The 21,466-nt window shown below is 39.0% G+C and overlaps 2 protein-coding genes across 2 annotated transcripts; both read left to right on the forward strand.

Annotated features, from left to right (window-relative positions):
* The first annotated feature begins 268 nt into the window (after window positions 1-268).
* Window positions 269-9,231, forward strand: LOC134631924 (probable E3 ubiquitin-protein ligase HERC3). The gene is made up of 23 exons (XM_063480501.1): window positions 269-523; window positions 620-740; window positions 975-1,051; window positions 1,282-1,503; window positions 2,349-2,440; window positions 2,575-2,705; window positions 3,043-3,167; window positions 3,252-3,325; window positions 3,406-3,521; window positions 3,653-3,712; window positions 4,076-4,181; window positions 4,813-5,008; window positions 5,110-5,258; window positions 5,362-5,478; window positions 6,509-6,610; window positions 6,730-6,897; window positions 7,002-7,142; window positions 7,281-7,447; window positions 7,551-7,617; window positions 7,706-7,776; window positions 8,197-8,380; window positions 8,503-8,605; window positions 8,942-9,231. Exons 1-23 carry the CDS (start codon window positions 298-300, stop codon window positions 9,157-9,159), a joined length of 3,033 nt encoding a protein of 1,010 aa, XP_063336571.1. The 5' UTR covers window positions 269-297; the 3' UTR covers window positions 9,160-9,231.
* Window positions 9,232-10,951: 1,720 nt separating this feature from the next.
* On the forward strand, window positions 10,952-20,539 carry LOC134631925 (probable E3 ubiquitin-protein ligase HERC4). The gene is made up of 23 exons (XM_063480502.1): window positions 10,952-11,207; window positions 11,304-11,424; window positions 12,524-12,600; window positions 13,441-13,662; window positions 13,760-13,851; window positions 14,216-14,346; window positions 14,915-15,039; window positions 15,307-15,380; window positions 15,461-15,576; window positions 15,703-15,762; window positions 15,925-16,030; window positions 16,236-16,431; window positions 16,543-16,691; window positions 16,803-16,919; window positions 17,114-17,212; window positions 17,307-17,477; window positions 17,565-17,705; window positions 17,876-18,042; window positions 18,147-18,213; window positions 18,309-18,379; window positions 19,291-19,474; window positions 19,605-19,707; window positions 20,015-20,539. The coding sequence occupies exons 1-23, from the start codon at window positions 10,982-10,984 to the stop codon at window positions 20,230-20,232; spliced, it is 3,033 nt and encodes a 1,010-aa protein (XP_063336572.1). The 5' UTR covers window positions 10,952-10,981; the 3' UTR covers window positions 20,233-20,539.
* The last annotated feature ends 927 nt before the right edge of the window (window positions 20,540-21,466 follow it).

Here is a 21,466-nt window from a genome sequence, read left to right on the forward strand (position 1 = left end):
AAAAAGTAAAATGTAATTGAATTGAATGGAACATTAGGTATAAAAGCTATAAACATTACCATTGCCACATTAATACCATCAATATTACTCGTGGATCTGAAAAACAGCGCAATCGTCCCGGGTGTTTGTTGTCTGATATGATTATCTATTATCAGCTTCACTATCGTGTTCCCGACTGTTGTCATTTTGTTGCCTCATGCTGTTCAGCGACATGCTTAAGTTTAAGTTTCGATTCTGGCTGACAGACTGCAGAGTGACACAGTGAGGATCAGCTGTCGCTCCTAAACACACGACAACATGTTTTCCTGGGGAGAGGACTGTCAGCGCGGGTTTTACGTGAAAGACGGCTCCGGTACCGACAGCACGACCACTGATGATGGAGTTCATTATTTAAACATCAGCCATCACATCGCGGATCTGTCGGCAGGTCGAAACGTGCTGGCTTTCGTTAAAAGTAACGGAAACGCGTTCATTATCCGCACAAACGAGAGCGAGGATGGGAGAAGAGCGAGAGGCAGGCAGAGTGAGTATCGGTTTCACTAACAAGTTCACTCTCTGCTACATTTAACCGAACTGTGTCCACTCACACCTGCTGTGTTTGTGGCTTGTGAATCTGCAGAGTTTGTGAAACACAAAGAGAAGATAGAGGCTGTGAGTTGTGGCGATGATGTGGTCGCACTGCTGTCTGAGAGCGGCAAAGTTCTCTGTGTGGACACCAGACACCCACCTTTCACTCCCAGGTAACAGATACAGATGTGCAAACTTTTATTATTATTATTTATATAATTGTTGTTTTTATTGGTTCTATGAGAAGGAGTATTAGTACCACGTTAAGAAAAAAAGTATGCTCCATAGACTGGCAATAGAAATGTGCAAAATGGTATATTATTTATGACTGTTATGATTAGGCCTTTAACCCCGCAGTGTGTAGCCTATTTGGATTTTTCTTCTGTTTCCTGTTCCTTCTCTTTCAGCCCACTGGAAGCTTTTTCTAACAAACAGGTTTCTCAGGTTGCTTGTGGGAGTCAGCACTCGGTTGCACTAACCAAAGGTACAGTACAGTTCTGCAGTAAACTGCTACAAATGTAAATGAAAAACTCAAATAATTTAGACAGAGTCAGTCCATCCAACTTACATTCATAGGAAACACATTTGGTTGCGCTTAGTAATACAGTCCACACATTAAGGGTCTATGTCATGACATTAAACATAAACTCTGAGTAAAAGTTCAAGATATCAGGAGGAAGAGTGTTTCACAGAAACAAGTTGATTCTCCCACAGATGGTCAGCTGTATACGTGGGGTCAGGACCGCAGGGGCCAGCTGGGTCTGGGTACGAGAGAGTCTGTCTGCAGATCACCTCAACATGTCCCATCACTGTCAGCGATCCCCCTGATCCAGGTCGCTGCAGGAGGAGACCAGAGTTTCGCCCTCTCTGTCTCTGGAGGTGTTTTTAGCTGGGGCAGAAATGATTGTGGACAGCTCGGGCTGGGAGACACAAAAGGTACTGTGGCTTTACAATAAATGTCCTAACTTTATTGTATGTTAATGAGCTGTTACGTTTGAGAGGGCCAGGCTGTGGGTGTGGACTCAAATGCAGACACAGAGGGAGGCAAAACGGGCGTGAACACAGTGCTTTATTTACAGTGCCTAGTAAACTTACAAGGCAGGAAACTATGAATGGAGAATGCTATGAACTGTGAAAGCTATGAACTGAGAACTAGGAGGCCAAACTATGAACATGAAACTCAGACTGAGTGCTATGACTAGGTGCAAGATTTCATAGACGGATCCTGGGAATGGAAGGAGGGGCAGCGGCTTGGGTGGAGGTACGCAGTCACTATAATGAGAAGAGACAGGCAGTCAGTGGCAGTCTAGTGAATCATAGCCGGAGGATTAGGCTGTGGTGGTTAGGGCTTACGCGTTGCAGGTGAAAGTGTCATGGGATGAGGGGTTGTCCAAGGGAGTCCCGGTGAGGAGTGTCCAGAGAGGGTCCAGAAAATACTTGGAGCAAGGGACCTGGAAGGGAGGCAGGCAGGTGGAGTCTTATGATGAAAAGGAAGCAACCTGATGACAGAGAACCAGCGTCCAGGCGGAGATGCGTGTAGTTCCGCTTGTGAAGTGTGACGGCCAGGTGGATCATGAGTTAGCAGAAGATCTGGCAGAGGTCTGTTGTGAGCGCTGGTCTTATATGCTGGTGACTTGATTGGAATCAGCTGTGAAAGCTGATTGGAGTCTCTGCCTGAAGGTGGAGCCCAGCAGAGTGGAAAAACCCCACACTCACCCGGCCCATGACATGAGCATTATAATCTGGTAACATAATAACACTGACAATTCTTTTTCTTATAGACAGACACACACCAGCTCCTGTTCAGTGTTTAAATATGAAGAAAGCTCAGCGCATTTCCTGTGGACAGGACCACACGGCCATTTTGACAAAGGTTAGTCAAAAGGATAAAAAAAACCCCAACAACTTCTTAATTCCTTATTTTTTGAAAACACATTAAAAGTAAAAGTCACCTAAAAGTAAATGACTGTGTGACTTTATGCTGTAGTTGTGTGTTTGGCTCCTCAGCATGGCGCAGTGTTTACATTTGGCTCTGGTCAACATGGACAGCTCGGCCACAACTCACTACGCAACGAACTGCATCCTCGACTTGTTGCGGAGCTCTGGGGGGCAAAGGCCACCAAGATTACATGTGGAAGGTACGACACACATACTGTTTAATTCATGATCTAATTCTTTTTAGCTTTAACAAGGAATGTTTCTTTGTTTATTTTTTTCAGCTTTTACATCCATGTGAAGCAATTATACATTTTAAATATATCACAATTCTCTTAGAATACATTTTTTATATAGAGTTAAAAAAAAAATAAAATAGATTAATTTAAAACAAAAAAAGTTATTATATTATCACTGAAGAGACTAACAGATATCACAGACAGCATCAAGCTGCTTAAATAAAAAATGCCTAAAGTAAAGCAGTTAGTAAAGTGTATATGTGAGTTTGAGGCATAAATCTTTTGAATATTATCGACACAGGAATCACACTTTAGTGTTGACAGAATCCAAGAGGGTCTACTCCTTTGGTTGTGAGGATCAAGGGCAGCTGGGACATCGAGAGGAGAGTAATCCATCTGTGCCGCTGCCTGTTCGACTGCCACAGGGTAACTACACCTCTGATAATAAACAACTTGAGCATGCAATTAACTTATCTAAGAAAGAAGTGATGTGCTTACTTATCATTTCAGGCACCAATGGGCGCAAAATCAGAAACATCTTCGCAGGAGAAAACTGTTCATTTGCAACATGCTCGTCTGATGAGGTACTGACACTAACACATAAAGTATACACTGTGATGGGAGGAGGTGTGAATATGTAAACAGTCACTGCTTTCCTTCACAGGGCATTGACGAGGGTTCAAACACAGACTTTGGCATTGCATCACAGCACTGTCTTGACAACATGGTTGACAAATGGATCTCTGAATGTGATTTAAAGTCATGGAAAAAGATTAAACAGTAAGTATGATGCACTGGCAGCCACAGCTTGTTGATTTGCCTGGTGATTTATGGCTTCTGTGACTCAAATTATTTGTTTGAAAGTAAGTTTTTTTTTCCTGCAATCGAATGAAAACATTAAATCTTCACAGGGAAATCTTGGAGGCATTTTCCTCTGCATCCTGTCTGAATAAAAGTTTCCTTGAACCAAGGTAAATACAGAGTTTATGTCCATGTCATGGAAGGTTGTCGGTGGTAAGTCTATTATGTTTTGGCTTGAGAATTTTAGCGCTGCCATTTATGGTTATTTTGTGCTAATTTGAAATGATATTGATGATTCTTATTAGCATGAATAAGAGGACACAGTGTGGGTTTGTCTGGTACATTGGTTGATGTCAAAATAGCAGCCAAACTAATGATATTCCTATCAGTGTTAAAAGTTAACATTAATTAGCAAATGTGAACATGCTCTTAACTTAACTGGCTGATCACGGTAATGTTTTTAGCTGCTATATATATTTGCTGATGCAGAAGAAGAAACGCTTTAATGTGGACTTTGTTCTTTGTCTTCTTAGCGGTGATAAACATTTCCAAACTTCACCAAAGTACCCTGGCTTGAACATGAAACATGCACGGCATGCTTTCAAAAAATTGGCAAAGAAAGACAATGTTCTTGCAGAGGTATGTTACTAGAATACATGTAATCTGTAGGAAAAGGCTATCTTGTTGTTTTTATAAATAATCTTTCCTATAATTTGAGAAATCTCATGAGTCATGACTCCTTGTTTTTCTGTCTATGTTGACAATCATTCATTTGATCCTTTTTATACTTGTAGGGGAAGTATTTCAATTGTTATTTTGACTGTTGCAGTATGTACAAAACTCAGACTATCTCAGACACTCAGATGTAATTATAACTCTAAAACAAAGCCTCAGTCCAGACTGTCTTCTAGTTTTTACCCATTTGTATCACCGAGACAGTCTAAAAACTGGTCTAGCTTGAACAAGCAGACACATCATTATCATTTTATACATTGTACATATTATTATATATAATGTACTTGTTATCTGTGGCCACATATTGAACATTTACAGCCTTTAAAAAAAACACTTGCATATGACTCATTTAGGGGATATTTGCTAATATTACTGGATACACTCTCTGTGACAAGGTAAGAATCCTGGTTTTTATAAGATACCTAAATAATCCAAACATTTTTCCTCTGAACGCCACCCTGCACAAAAACACAGTCAATCCACCTTAGATCTACCTGCTGCTGAGTGATCCTTGCAATCCTTGCCAAACTAACAGATCGAGGCTGGAGTGCTACGCCTGCTTCCTTCCCTCGATCAGAAACCAGTAGGAGTGGAGGGTTTGAGAATCTACCTTCTTCTCAATGAGCTTCTGCACACAGTCCTGAAACACACACGGCAACAGAGCATAAAGCTCGCTGTGGCGGTAGCCAATGCAGTAACAAGGTTGTCAAATGAAAGCCTCCAGATTATAGGTATGCTGCCTATACCCACCACCACTATTATACATGGAAATTTTAAAGCATGCCCTTCTATCTGCTGTTTTTACTTTTGCTAATGTTCTTGTTTTCTTCAGGCGACTGGTGGTCCTCTCTGTCGCACTCCACCATGATTCGACACATTAACGTGTGGAAGCAGGCACTGTCAGAGATCCTGTCCTTTGTGCCTGTTCCCCGCAACTCCGGGGTCAGGAATCTGCTGCTAGTCCTCAAATACATGTACAACGTCAGTGTTATTATCTTAAACCAGTCATTTTACTCCTTCTTAAGCCTTAATGCCTCTTTTTTTAACCTGAAAACAAAAAGAAAGTAAAATTTTTCTTTTAAAGGCCAACAGCAGGGTTGCGGAATCTCGAAGGATACCAGAGAGCAGGTTTTTTTTATTATTGAATGAAGCATTTCTTGGTGAGGATCTGGACCAGTGGCATTTACGTTCAGAAAATGAGGTAAACAAAACAAAAAACCTGCCTTTTATTTCTGTTTTAGGCTAACGTGATGTGTCTGTCATGGGGTTGGGTCTGCTTTTGTGATGGCTATTTTCTCTTTCTTTTGTCATTTGCCTTTGGTGTGATCATTCATTGACTCTTCACCATCTGTTCATATTAACATCCCATTATGCAGCCTGACATTATATTTATCGTTACTGTCATGGTTCTGGGTTCCAGCATTCTGAGCTTCTTCTGTTTTTATGACATTTTGTGTTATGTTTCCTGAGTTTATTCTGTTAGCTTTTGTTCATTCAGGCTCCCCTTGTGTCTTTGCCCACTGTGTCCCCCGCTGTGCGTATGTGTTTATGTGTGTTAGTCCTTCTGCCTTAATTCCCTCTTCTGTGCCTGTGTTTCCATCCTTGTGTGTGTCATTCCATATTTTCTCCATCTATTGTGTTTATCTGTCTCCCTAGACCTTCTCGTTTCTCTGAGTGTTGTGTCCTCCCAGTCACCATATCATGTTATGATGTTGTGTCGCCCTTTGTGTCTTCTCTCTCTCGTCCTCTCTCTCTCCCTCCCTCTCATGCTCCCTCCTGTTTGCTCCTGTGTGATGTTTCTCCATTTCCTGTTTTATTGTGAAAGTCTCGTATTTCCATGTTCGGTGTGTCTAGTGTGCTTCCCCTGTGGCGTCAGGTTCATTCGTGTCAGCTGTGTTCCCCGTGTGTTCTCACTTCCCTCGTTAAGCTCCTGTGTATTTATGTCAGCATCTCCCTCATGGTTGTGCGTGTCCCTGTGTGTCCACTTCATATAATTTCCCAATCTAGTTTTGTGTTGTTTTGCCATTTAGCAAAAAAAAGCTGTTTGAGTCTACTTTCGCCTTCCTGAGTCTGCATTTGGGTCCTTTCCTTCCTTCTGCACAGCCGAATCATGACAATCACATTACAGCATGTAACATATTATAAAAAATGAGTGGTGCAAACTGAAAATGTTTGCATTGCTATATGTCGTTAAACTCAAAAGAACTGTATGTTTTCTTTTGTGTTTTTAGTATGCTAAAGCTGAGCCACTTCTCCTTTGTGACTTCCCAATTGTGATGGACCTGCATTCAAAAAAATGGGTTTTTGACGCTTATTCTGAATACACCAAGCTGGTAAATGACATCCTTATATGAATTTGGTGTGACAGAATACTCTGTTTAAAATACACTTTAAAGTAAGTAATCAGGTAGGCAAATCAAAAACATGTTGAATCTTGAACTTTTTTTCCCAGTCAATGCAGATGAGTTACGACTTGGATAATTTCTTTGACTATTGGGGAATTTTTGATGATTATGATGAAGATGTATTTTCACTGGACCTGAGGCGAGCAACCATTTTGGAAGACACCTTTGAACAACTGGCGGATGCTTGTGACACAGACTACAAGAAGCCACTTAGGGTAAACACAACAAGGCACAAGCCATTGTTGCGTACACATTGTTATATAAACAATATTTTGGCATACAACAAATTTTGTTTACTTTTTATAATTTTGTCTTGTAGGTCTTCTTTGACGAAAATCCTATGAGCGATGAGGTCTACAGGAAAGACTTTTTTTATGAAGTCTTTCATGACTTGGTCTCAGCTGAATCTGGGATGTTCATGTTCAATGACTCTGAAACACTGGCATGGTTCTCCTCAAAAGTAAGAGTTACTAAAAATATAATTTCAATAGACCGAGACTGATTTCTAAAACTGTTAAACAATTGTGATTGCTGATTTATTACTCCTTAATTCAAGAAAATGATTTCAAATGTCAAATGTCTCTACTGTCAACATCAGGCAACTCAGGAAGACCAGCGTTTCTTCCTTTTTGGAGTTCTGTGTGGATTGGCCTTGTACAACCACTGCATCATCCACTTACCCTTCCCACTGGTGCTGTTCAAGAAGCTGCTCGGTGTAAGGCCTTCACTGGAGGATTTGATAGAATTCAACCCAAGTGTTGGAGAGTAAGGGGGAAAGTTTCCTTGTATTTGCTGTATTGCGCAAACATTTGTAGCGTTAGGTGCTGATTAGTTCCACAAATCATCCTAAAGTATGTTGTGTTTAAAGGAGTCTGCAGTACATCCTGGAGGACTACAAAGATGATGACTTGGAAAACCTGGACATGTATTTTTCGGTAGGTGTTTTACACAAATTTAAGTCAAAAATGGCTTTGATATCAACTCACTTCTTTAATCAATAATTTCTATTTTTTTCCCCAACAGATCAACTGGGATGGAAAGGACATTGACCTTGATCCTGAAAGTCCTGAAAAGTTGGTGACAAGTCAAAATAAGTGAGGACAATGGCAGCATTTTTTCATAACATGCGTTTTAAAACCAAATATAGTATTGTCCTGCCAAAGAGAAGCTAGAGATAATAAGTCATCACATAATATCTAACGACTCTACCAACAGTGACAGTGACAATGGAGCTGACAGAAAGATATAACTGGATGTCATCTGCAAAGAAACATACATTAAACTGTTTTGTGACCAAGCAGAAGCATTTAAATAGAAAAAGTAACAAGACTTGGTGCATATCCTTGAGATACACCACACGTTTGCATGTTTATAGGCAAGTAATTAATGGGAAATGTCCATGGCAGAGATATAAAGCGACCACTCTTTAAACAAAATGGAACAGAACAGTTCATGATTTGACCAAAGTGTGATTGTGTTTTTTTTTAAAATCACTACTTTTATCTGCCAAACAGGAAGGAGTTTGTAGATGCCTACGTGAATCATGCCTTCAAAACATCAGTGGAGAATGTGTTTCAGGAGTTCAAGAGAGGCTTCTTCCTGGTGTGTGAGCGGGATTTGGTGAAGCTCTTCAGGCCAAAGGAGCTGCAAGAAGTGATGGTGGGCAAAGACTTCAGTGACTGGGAAAAGCTGAAACAGGTAAACTGCTGTAATTTGTAATTTGCCTGCAATTTTTTTTTATCACATCCTTGTGCATGCTTTGATTATAGTTTAAATTTATTATCTTTAGTATATCTAACAGCCTCTTTCACTACGATTAGAACACACATTATGAAGGTGAATACAGCGCAGACCATCCCACCATACAGATGTTTTGGGAGGTTTTTGATGAACTGACTGAGAATCAGAAGAAAGCTTTCCTTTGTAAGTATTTGATTTGATTTGATCATATAAAACAATGAGTGCTAATCTTATTCTTCAGTATGTCCAAAAGATTTAAAGCAAAACCACAAATTGCAAGGATTTAATAAAGTAAAATATTAGTGTTTTATGACCGGAGTTCATATGTTTCCAGAATGTTTTTACATTTCCTAATTTGTGCATTTGGTATCTGGTCTTTGGTAGGAAAAAGCATTTGATGAACTGCTGAGGTGGATGAGCAGTCATGAATGAACTGACAGTCTGACTTCAGAAGGCTATCAGGTCATAATGTTATGCACAAAATAAAACTCCCTGACTTCCACTTTTTTTTTTCGCTAGGGTTTGTGACAGGATTTGACCGGGTGCCAATTCTCGGTATGGACAAAATCAAGATGCAAGTCAAAGTTATAGATGTCAGGGACCTCTCCTATGACCAGTACTATCCTGAGACACACACGTGCATCTCGACCTTGGAGCTGCCGTTATACTCAACTAAGGAGATCATGCAAACCAAACTCACAGAGGCCCTGAGCAACAATAAGAGGATCCATAAGTGATCAACTTTAAATGACAATATTTTACTGTACTGAACAGAAGACATAACATTGTAATGCTGCACTTTGTGAATTGCTGACCAAAGAGTAGTATTTGTAGTTAGTTGTAATGCTACTGATTATGATGATGATGTAGAGTGAATGTACGTATACTAAAGAAATCCCACCTACTAAAAATAAAAAATGTGATACATGCTTTTATATAGTTTGGAGGAAGTGTTCTTTATTGTTACATCTCATAAAATATTCAAATATTCAAATAATATTCAAAATAACTGCATTCAGTAAATCATATTGAACCTATGCAATGTTGTCATTGTAGACGTGTGATATTTATTAAGTAAAGATTTTCAACATTTTATGAAAAGTATTTGCACCATATAAAAATTAATCTTTGTTCTGAACAAAACTTTCACCGTTCAGTTTTTCAGATGTGGATTAAATTTTAGTAAAGCTTTACTTAAAATAAATTGAAACTGAAATTTGATGCACTTTGCTCATTTCCAATTCCAAATTGTTAATCCTGGACTCTGTGGAAGTCTTTTTGCATGACTCAGAGTTCAAAATACAATCCTTTGGCTTTAAGCCGAGTTTGTTCTGGTTGGCTGCCTCCACAAACGATTTAAAATGGATGGATTTAAAGTGGATGGAGCTCCAAGCTCATTGATACAGCTGCAGGTCTAAGATGATCATATTGGGAATATCTGCTCTCAGCAACGTCATACAGAGCCAAGATATATATTATACATGAAATATACAGTATATATATTTTTTCCAGGCATATTTGATATATTGCATACTGCCAGGCAAAGCTTAACAGTAACTGCTGTTATTGTTATTTCATCCGTTATTGATGTTTTATAATGAGAGAAAGATGCCGAATACCTTATTATTATTATTATTATTATTATTATTATTATTATTATTATTATTTTAAATTCATTTATTTTTTTAGCATAGGGGATGCCAGGGAAGCAAGGTCAGGAGCATTGACGCTGGACTGAAACTGTTATGAAGCTTATACATAAGTTCAGTAAGGTAGATCTATGATGTCTGTCTGCTCCCAGGTGTTGTCGGCTCAATCTATTCTTCACATCACTTCCACTTGCTCACGCTGTCAATCTGTTTGTGACATCACTGGTCTAGTTCAATCATCTTCTCAGGATTCACACGAAGCACTTTAATTCTTACTTCGCATCTGTCATTCTCCTTTGCAGACGCCTTCGTGCAACCCACCTACTCCCCTTCACCGCCTATCATCACTCAGGCTCCATTCAAGCCTCCGTCTTTATCTCCACCACCAGCGTCTAGACTCCGGGGGATCCTGCTCTAATGCCCACCACAGCTCTGTTATGCCGAGACGGGCCATAGAAGTGTATGCGCCAAATACCTCTAACTCATTTACATGCATCAATAAATCATGTTATTTTTAGAAATCTCTCCTTCATGATTTTTGCCAAGCCTTTAAATTTATACAGTAGTTCGTTTTTTTTTCTTTTTTTAAGGTTTGTTACATAAAAAGTTGATACCAGCTAAACGCAGTATAAACATTTCCCACATTGTACCATACAAACATGCTTTTTTGTCCATTTCCTCTGCGTGTGAAACGAAACACAATTGACCTCTCCTTGTTATTGATTTTCTCTTATCAGTTTTACTTTCGTTTCGTTACTTTAACAGATCAGCTGACTCGTGTTATTGTTTCCTTTCGTCACGCTGTTCACACCGTATTTAAGTTTTGTTTTCCAGGTAAGTTTCGTTTCTGGCTGACAGACTGCAGAGTGACACAGTGAGGATCAGCTGTCGCTCCTAAACACACGACAACATGTTTTCCTGGGGAGAGGACTGTCAGCGCGGGTTTTACGTGAAAGACGGCTCCGGTACCGACAGCACGACCACTGATGATGGAGTTCATTATTTAAACATCAGCCATCACATCGCGGATCTGTCGGCAGGTCGAAACGTGCTGGCTTTCGTTAAAAGTAACGGAAACGCGTTCATTATCCGCACAAACGAGAGCAAGGATGGGAGAAGAGCGAGAGGCAGGCAGAGTGAGTATCGGTTTCACTAACAAGTTCACTCTCTGCTACATTTAACCGAACTGTGTCCACTCACACCTGCTGTGTTTGTGGTTTGTGAATCTGCAGAGTTTGTGAAACACAAAGAGAAGATAGAGGCTGTGAGTTGTGGCGATGATGTGGTCGCACTGCTGTCTGAGAGCGGCAAAGTTCTCTGTGTGGACACCAGACACCCACCTTTCACTCCCAGGTAACAGATACAGATGTGCAAACTTTTATTATTATTATTATTATTATTATTATTATTATTATTGTTGTTGTTGTTGTTGTTGTTGTTTTTATTGGTCCTGTGAGAAGGAGTATTAGTACCACGTTAAGAAAAAAATATTATTAAAAAAAGTCGAAAATGTGTCGGAATGTGGAGATGACAGCTGCCAGGGCTGCTATAGCCTACCCTTTACAAAATGCTTTTTGTAGATGAGTTAGTGAAATCGTACAGAATCGGTTTAAGTTACAAGAAAAGTTTTTTCCTTACACAAACACAGTGTGTGGATTAGTATAAAAGCTGCATCTGGTCAGAAGGCAAAAAAACACACAAACTTTCAAAAGTTGGCAATTTGAATTTGGTTTGTAAAAAATGATATGGCTGACAGACTGATGCAGAGAGATATCGATGTTCACACCCTCAATAAAGAAGGTCAGAATCAGAACATTGTATTATTATTATGACAAAAGCACAGTGCAAAGAAAATTAAGAAAGCAAAGAAAGCAATCTAACTTTTCACAAAAATGTAAAAATAGTATATAAAATAGTTTCTAATAATTAGATACAGTATAAACAGTATATATCTATTCCAGCCCTGGAATATGTGATGATTTGTTTGTTTTGGCTTTTTTTTTGTCCTGTACCGCCCTCCTGTGGATACCCAGGTGATGTGCTGGGTGGGTGTGTCCTTCAGGATCCTGCAGGCTTTACTATAGCCTGTAGAGCTCCTGATCACAGCAGATGAAATATTTCTACAAAAAGGCAGCCCATCAGCTTGTTTTACTAAATCATCTACACAAGGAATTTTGTAGAGACTATAAGAGCAATGACAGTTTGTCTTGAATCAACAACCGTAATCTCCACATTTCTCCTTTTTTTCATCAAAATAGTGTTTCAAGTTTAATCTTGAAATTTCAACTTTATTTTCAAAATTGACACAATTTCTTTTTCTTAATGTGGTCCTAATACTCCATCGTAGTCCTAGGAGTGTATACAGTGTGATTCATGTTTATTTGGGTTCATAGTTAGCGCTGATAAATGGCTGTTTCAGCTCTGTACTCTTCTTCTGCTCGTTCTCTTTCAGGCCACTGGAAGCTTTTTCTAACAAGCAGGTTTCTCAGGTTGCTTGTGGGAGTCAGCACTCAGTTGCACTGACCAAAGGTACAGTAGAATTTTGCAAGCGCTACAGATTTTTAGTTCAATTCAGGTTTATTTATATAGCACCATATCACAACAACAGTCACGTCAAGGCACTTTATGTTTTAAGGTAAAGACGTTACAATAATAGAGAGAAATCCCAACAGTCAAAGAACCCCTCTGAGGAAGCACTTGGTGATGGTGGGAAGGAAAAACTCCCTTCTAACAGGAAAAAACCTCCAGCAGAACCAGGGTCAGGCAGCAGCGGCCATCTCATCTTAGCTTGTTATTTAAACAAGCTAAAATAATTAAGAGACCCTGAATCAGTCCATCCAACTTGCACTTCATAATTGTATGTACCCCAAGGTTGTAATTTAACAACATCTGTCATGTAGTTCATGTTATTTGTCTTTGTATACATTCTATATAGATATACATTCTTCCACATATTTTAAATTGTATAATTATAATACACATGCATGGTACAATTGTAAACAAGACCTTGGCCTGACCAAATAAAGGTATCGATCTATCTAATGAGTAATTGGAGTATTTTAGATGTAGGAACAAACAATATTTTGCCACTGTGTGTTTAGCCACTGTGGGCAGGCTAAAGCAGTTTATTGGTGCACTCAAAATAAGATCTAATCATTTAAAGCCTAGAAGGACAGGTGAATTTTACTCTTGAGTCTCACTTTCTCCATCAGGTACACATTACCTTTTGTGCATACAAGCATTTATATATGAAATCTGAATTGGAAATTTTATTTCCATTTGGTCAAGAGATTAAACATAAACTCTGAGTAAAAGTTCAAGATATCAGGAGGGAGAGTGTTTCACAGAGACATGCTGACTCTCCCACAGATGGTCAGCTGTATACGTGGGGTCAGGACTGCAGGGGACAGCTGGGTCTGGGTACGAGGAAGTCTGTCTGCAGATCACCTCAACATGTCCCATCACTGTCAGCGATCCCCCTGATCCAGGTCGCTGCAGGAGGAGACCAGAGTTTCGCCCTCTCTGTCTCTGGAGGTGTTTTCAGCTGGGGGAGAAATGACTGTGGACAGCTCGGGCTGGGAGACACAAAAGGTACTGTGGTTTTACAATAAATGTCCTAACTTTATTGTATGTTAATGCGCATTATAATCTGGTAACATAATAACACTGACAATCCTTTTCCTTATAGACAGACACACACCAGCTCCTGTTCAGTGTTTGAATATGAAGAAAGCTCAGCGCATTTCCTGTGGACAGGACCACACGGCCATTTTGACAAAGGTTAGACAACTGGAGCATTTTGATGCTCTCCTTTCTTACTAATATATTATTGTAAAAAGTGTGGATTTAAACAAAAAATTAGAAAATATTCAAGAAAGGCAAAAAAAAGGGATTTTGAATGTTGTCTCAAAACATACTTAAAAACATCTTCCTATAGAAGTTACAAGTTCTAAACATGAAACAAGAAAGCTGAAAGAGAATGAAAAGCTCTGTGGAGTTTGATTTTGATGCCGTACTTACTACTGGGACACAAATTTTAAAAACAACTTAATTCCTTATTTTTTGAAAACACATTAAAACAGTTGTCATGTACAAGTAAATGGCTGTGGGACTTTACACTGTAGTTGTGTGTTTGGCTCCTCAGCATGGTGCAGTGTTTACATTTGGCTCCGGTCAACACGGACAGCTCGGCCACAACTCACTACGCAACGAACTGCGTCCTCGACTTGTTGCAGAGCTCTGGGGGGCAAAGGTCACCAAGATTACATGTGGAAGGTACGACACACATACTGTTTAATTCATGAAATATTCAGGCTATTTTGAATATTTTTCAGTTTTCACATCAAAGATACAGAGGTTAACGTTTTAAAATGTATCCCAGGAATTATTATTTTATATAGAGTAAAAAAAAACAAACAAAAACAAAAAAAAAGCTAGGACACGTCACTGACTGTTGTGACCTAATGTGAACAGGATGCATCCCGACTCGAGATCTGATCCTGCAGAGTCAGTCTCATCCTTTAAAAAGGAATGTTTGTTTATTTTTTTCAGCCATGTGCAGCAGTTATACATTTTAAATATATCACAATTCTCTTAGAGTAATTTTTTTTATATAGAGTTAAAAATAATTAAAATAGATTAATTTAAAGATCATTGGTTATACAGTTACATGAGCATGCTTATGTAAAAACACCAGAAGTTATTATATTATCACTGAAGAGACTAACAGGTGTCACAGACAACATCAAGCTGCTTAAATTAAAAAAAAATGCCTAAAGTAAAGCAGTTAGTAAAGTGTATATGTGAGTTTGAAGTATAAATATTTTGAATATTACCTACACAGGAATCACACTTTAGTGCTGACCGAATCCAAGAAGGTCTACTCCTTTGGTTGTGGGGATCAAGGGCAGCTGGGACATCGAGAGGAGAGTAATCCATCTGTGCCACTGCCTGTTCGACTGCCACAGGGTAACTACAGAGGGGCCGATGGCGCGACATGGCAGCCTCACTTCTGTCAGTCTGCCCCAGGGCAGCTGTGGCTACAACTGTAGCTTGCCTCCACCAGTGTGTGAATGTGAGAGCGAATGAATCGTGGAATTGTAAAGCGCTTTGGGTGCCTTGAAAAGCGCTATATAAATGCAATCCATTATTATTATTATCATTATTATAATAAATAATTTGAGCATGCAATTAACTTATCTAAGAAAGAAGTGACGTGTTTACTCATCATTTCAGACACCAGTGAGCTGAAAATCAGAAACATCTTTGCAGGAGAAAACTGTTCATTTGCAACATGCTCGTCTGATGAGGTACTGACACTAACACATTAGGTACAGACTGTGATGGGAGGAGGTGTGAATATGTAAACAGTCACTGCTTTCCTTCACAGGGCATTGACGAGGGTTCAAACACAGACTTTGGCATTGCATCACAGCACTGTCTTGATAACATGGTTGACAAATGGATCTCTGAATGTGATTTAAAGTCATGGAAAAAGATTAAACAGTAAGTATGATGCACTGGCAGCCACAGCTTGTTGATTTGCCTGGTGTTGTATGGTTTCTGTCATTCAAATTATTTGTTTGAAAACATTTTTTTATGCAATCGAATGAAAACATTAAATCTTCACAGGGAAATCTACGGGGCGTTTTCCTCTGCATCCTGTCTGAATAAAAGTTTCCTTCAGCAAAGGTAAATACAGAGTTTCTGTGCACCACATTCTTTTTCTCATTTCAACGGTGGGAGATCTGGTGTTTCAAGATTGAAAGAACTGAAATATTGTTTTAGCTGGTAATTGTTTGCTTATGGATAAGTGCCATCCTTATATGTGGACTTTGTTCTTTGTCTTCTTAGCGGTGATAAACATTTCCAAACTTCACCAAAGTACCACGGCTTGAACCTAAAACATGCACGGCATGCTTTCAAGAAACTGGTAACAAAGGACAATGTTCAGGCAGAGGTATGTTGCTAGAATACATGTAATCTGTAGCAAAAGGTTTTTTGTTTGCTTGTTATTTTATAAATATCCTACTAATAAGTTGAGGAATCAGCATCTGTCCATAATGTATGAATTCCCCGTTCTTCTGCCTAACGAAAGACACATGCACCAGTACCTGGACCTAACTGCTGCTGATTGATTCTTGCAATCCTTGCCAAACTAACAGATCGAGGCTGCTGTGCTACACCTGCTTCCTTCCCTCGATCAGAAACCAGTTGGAGTGGAGGGGTTGAGAATCTACCTTCTTCTCAATGAGCTTCTGCATGCAGTGCTGAAACACACACGGCCACAGAGCATAAAGCTTGCTGAGGCTGTAGCTGGTGCAGTAACAAGGTTGTCGAATGAAAGTCTTAAGATCATAGGTACTGTCACAGCTGTCTACATGATATCACAATACTCTTTTTAATCTGGAAGGTGACAAAGTGCTCAAAGTTTCATGGCATGTAGTTTTTATCTGTTCTGTTTTTCTTCAGGTGACTGGTGGTCCTCGCCGTCACCCTCCACCATGGTGCGATACGTTAAGGTGTGGAAGCAGGCCCTATCAGAGATCCTGTCCTTTAAACCTGTACCTCGCAACTCTGGAGTCAGAAATCTGCTGCTAGTCCTCCAATATATGTACAATGTTAGTATAAATATCCTAAAACAGTAATTTTACTCATTCCTAAACTAAAATGCAACCCTTTCTCTGCCTTTTAAATGATGATAAATAGATAATAAAATGCTCTGTTGTTAGGCAAACAGAAGGGTTGCAGAAACTCGAAGGATACCAGAAAGCGATTTTTGTGTGTCAGCTGATGAAGAATTCCTTTTTGAGGATTTGCAACATTGGCTTTTACAGTCACAACGAAAGGTAAAATGTTCTGGTCTGAAGTAGTGTGTCTGTGTGTAATCTACTGTGTCATACTTCGTTATTCCATTATTCTAACCTTTGGTTCTGTCACTCTTTAGTCAATACCCAGTGTTCAAATAAACAAAATGACGAAATGTATGTTTCTTTTATGCACAATCAAACCTTAAAGACCTCTATGGGTTTTTCCCTTTCAGTATTCACATGCTGAGCCTCTCATCCTGTGCAAGTTCCCTATTGTGATGGATCTGCAATCAAAGAAAACAGTGTTTGACATGAATGCTTACCATGCCAAGGTAAAAAACCTTCCAAAAACTGGTGTTTATGTGACATAGAATACTTCTCTCTCTTTGAGAAAGAGTAAAAGTGACATCATTCACTTTATTTCAGATTACAGAGGCAATGAAAGTCTGTCTGGATTTTTGGGGGACATTTGGTTGCTATCCCTCAGTTTTGGAAGACTTTCTCTTCGTAGTGAAGCTGAGGCGAGCATCAGTTTTGGAGGACACTATTGAAAAACTGGCTGATACGAATCACAGAGACTACAAGAGACCACTTGTGGTAAACACAGCAAGGCACAGATAATATTAAAAACTCGTGCACTCACACAGTTTTGATCTAAACTTTTTTTGCCCCTTTGTCTTGTAGGTCTTCTTTGATGGAAATCGTGTGATCGATGAGGTCTACAAGAAAGACTTTTTTTATGAAGTCTTTCATGACTTGGTTTCAGTTGAATCTGGGATGTTCATGTTCAACGACTCTGAAACACTGGCATGGTTCTCCTCAAAAGTAAACCTTCCTATTGATTGGAAATAAGATTAGACTCAGAATTTTCTGATGCTTTTAACTGATTATAATACCATATAACTAACAATAGTTCAGTACAGATGATAGTCATCAATACAGTCTTCGACAACTGACTTTTGATTTAAATTTGTCCCCACCATTGACAACATCAGGCAACTCAGGAAGACCAGCGTTTCTTCCTGTTTGGAGTTCTGTGTGGATTGGCCTTGTACAACCACTGCATCATCCACTTACCCTTCCCACTGGTGCTGTTCAAGAAGCTGCTCGGTGTAAGGCCTTCACTGGAGGATTTGATAGAATTCAACCCAAGTGTTGGAGAGTAAGGCAGAAAATTTAATAACAGTTATATTTACTTCACACAAATTTGTAGTTTTAGGTGTTGATTGGTTATACAAAGGATCCTAAACTATATTATGTTTACAGGAGTCTGCAGTACATTCTGGAGGACTACCAAGATGATGACTTGGAAAACCTGGACATGTATTTTTCGGTGGGTGTTTTCCACACAACTTAAATCAAAACAGTTTTCAAAATGGTCTTGGGATACCCAATTCTTAAAGCAGTAAAATCTTTTTTTTTCAACAGATCAACTGGGATGGGAAAGATATTGACCTTGATCCAGAAAATTCGGAAAAATTGGTGACAAGTCAAAATAAGTGAGGACAATTAAAGGTTTTTTTATAACATGTTTTTGAAAAGCAAACGATGAATTATCCTGCCAGAGAGAAGCTACACATAATAAAAAGTCATCACATAAAAGAATATTTATATTTAGTAAATTATTTCTTTGTTGTAACAGTGCTTCTTGGAAAGAATTGGCATGCTTTTTCCCACTAAAATGGGGTAATTTTTGTGCACATTTGTGCGTGGCGCCCATTTAAACATGCCAGATCTTCGCACCTGATTGTGCCAATCAAGGCACATTGATGGAGTGAGCCCTAGCACCACCTCCAAATTTGAAGGCCAAAGCAGGGGATATCAGAGACAGGTGAACCAAGAAAACACCACCACAAGATTTTACACAGGGTCAAAGTGTGGATAAAACTAGCTTTTGGTGGAAACAGTGTGATGTGTGCCAGCAAATGATCCAGTCAATCCAATAAATAACACCAGACAAGAGCCAATAGCAGAATAAGCTGTTTGGCATTAGCAGAGATGATCTGGAAAGTTTGTCATGGATGAAAGTCACATGCTCAACTCTGCTGCTCAACCCACAAATGCATTTTCCTTGCAAATGTGACACAATTTAAGGGTGAATAATCAGGGTTTCCAATAGTCTAAGTTTATTTGCCAAGAAGCATAGTTACAACAAGGACATAATCAACCAACCAATTTCCTTATTTTTACTGCTAAGGTTAGAAAAAGTAACAAGGTCCAGTGCATATTCTTGCGATACACCACCCTCAGTTTGCCTGTTTATAGGCAAGTAATTTAAGCAATTAATGGGAAATGTCCATGGCAGAGATATAAAGCAACCACTCTTTAAACAAAAAGGAACAGAACAGTTCATGATTTGACCAAAGTGTGGATGTGTTTTTTTAAATCACTACTTTTATCTGCCAAACAGGAAGGAGTTTGTAGATGCCTACGTGAATCATGCCTTCAACACATCAGTGGAGAATGTGTTTCAGGAGTTCAAGAGAGGCTTCTTCCTGGTGTGTGAGCGGGATTTGGTGAAACTCTTCAGGCCCATGGAGCTGCAAGAAGTGATGGTGGGCAAAGACTTCAGTGACTGGGAAAAGCTGAAACAGGTAAACTGCTGTCAGTGACACAAAGATGTAATTTGTCTGCAATTTTTTTATCACATCCTTGTGCATGCTTTGATTATAGTTTAAATTGATTATCTTTAGTATATCTAACAGCCTCTTTCACTATGATTAGAACACACATTATGAAGGTGAATACAGCGCAGACCATCCCACCACACAGATGTTTTGGGAGGTTTTTGATGAACTGACTGAGAACCAGAAGAAAGCTTTCCTTTGTAAGTATTTGATTTGATTTGATCATAAAAGCTAGTCAAATTTTAACATGTAAATGGAAGTTACGTTACTAATCTGCTTTATTAGCAGGAATTTACCATTATAAATTTGTAAAATTGATTCATCACCGTGACTACTAAAGTTTTGATCACTCAGGAATGTTTTGACATTTGCTAATCGATGCAGTGAACATGTGGTAGGAAACATCAGTTGCACAGCAGCTGAGGTTGTGGATAAAGCACCCCAACATGCAGAAAAGTAAACAAAAACTCACGACATTCATCGATTTCCACTTTTTTCCTCTTCTAGGGTTTGTGACAGGATTTGACCGGGTGCCTATTCTTGGTATGGACAAAATCAAGATGCAAGTCAAAGTTAAAGAAGTCGAGGACCTCTCCTATGACCAGTACTATCCTGAGACACACACGTGCTTCTCGACCTTGGAGCTGCCTTTATACTCAACTAAGGAGATCATGCAAACCAAACTCACAGAGGCCCTGAGCAACAATAAGAGGATCCATAAGTGATCAGTATTATACGCCAGTTTTTTACTGTATTGAACAGTAAAAAGTAATTGTTGACCAAGCCTAGCGTTTGCAGTTACTGAAACATACTTACTGTTACTGTCATGATCCTGCATCTTCTACCTAGCGTTTTGGACTTTTGGTTTGGATTTATTTAATAGTCTGAGGTTGAGATCTTTGCCCTGATTCCCTCTTGGGTGTGTATATATTGTTTGCGTCTGCCTCTGTGCAGCGTCATGATCTCGTTCATTCCCGGGCTGTGTGTTCTGCCTGTTAGTTTAGTTTCTGGAACATAAAAAATTTATGATGATGACATGGCATCTATGCTTGTGTGTGTATATATATATATAAATATATATATATATATATATATGTATTTATTTATTTATTTTTTTAAGTGTAAATAGGTAATATTAGATTATACAGTTTGGAGGAAGTCTGTCAGTATTTCATAGTTTCTCCCCTAAATGTTACAGCTCAGAAAATACACAAAATAACTGCACTCACTAAATCATAATCGGCCACACTTATACAATGTTGCCAGTGTTGCCAATGTTAACATATGTAAGTAAAGATTTGCAACATTTTATGAAAAACTTTGCACTATGTAAAAAGAATGTTAGTTTTCAACATAAACTACGCTGTTCTGTTTTCCAGATGTGGATTTACTATTAAAGTTTTACTTGGAGTTACCTGAAAAGTGACCCACTTTGCTCATTTCCTTCTCAATGTTGTTATTCTTGCTTCAAAATAATCCAACCCCTTCCCTTTAAGCCAGGATCGCTCTGTTTGGCTGCTTCCACAAACAAAAGATTTGAACAATAGGTGGGTGGAGTCTTCATCCTCAGCCACAGCTGTGTGCCCAAGATGATAATATTTGGAATACCTGGTCTCACTGACATCATACAGAGCCAAGAGTTTAAAGAAACAGTCTGGAACAAAGTACTTACAAGCTTTTGGCTCACAGCGATTACTTGTACATATAATGACACCATTGTCTGAATCTTAGGTCATGTTCAATATGAGCATCCATCATTGTGATGGTATGTATGACAGAAAATAAGGAAAAGCACAAATGATATCTTGCGCACCTGGCATACTTAACAGTTCACAACTTCACGCATTTTCTTGTTATTTAGGGTAAAAGCCACACCTCCTTCAGAAAACACCAAATGCAGAGTAATATAAAGTAATATAAAGAGCTGTGTTGCTGGTGGAAAACACTTTCTTTCATTTA

This window comes from Pelmatolapia mariae, linkage group LG7 (assembly GCF_036321145.2).
Source record: "Pelmatolapia mariae isolate MD_Pm_ZW linkage group LG7, Pm_UMD_F_2, whole genome shotgun sequence".
Lineage (NCBI taxonomy): Eukaryota > Metazoa > Chordata > Actinopteri > Cichliformes > Cichlidae > Pelmatolapia > Pelmatolapia mariae.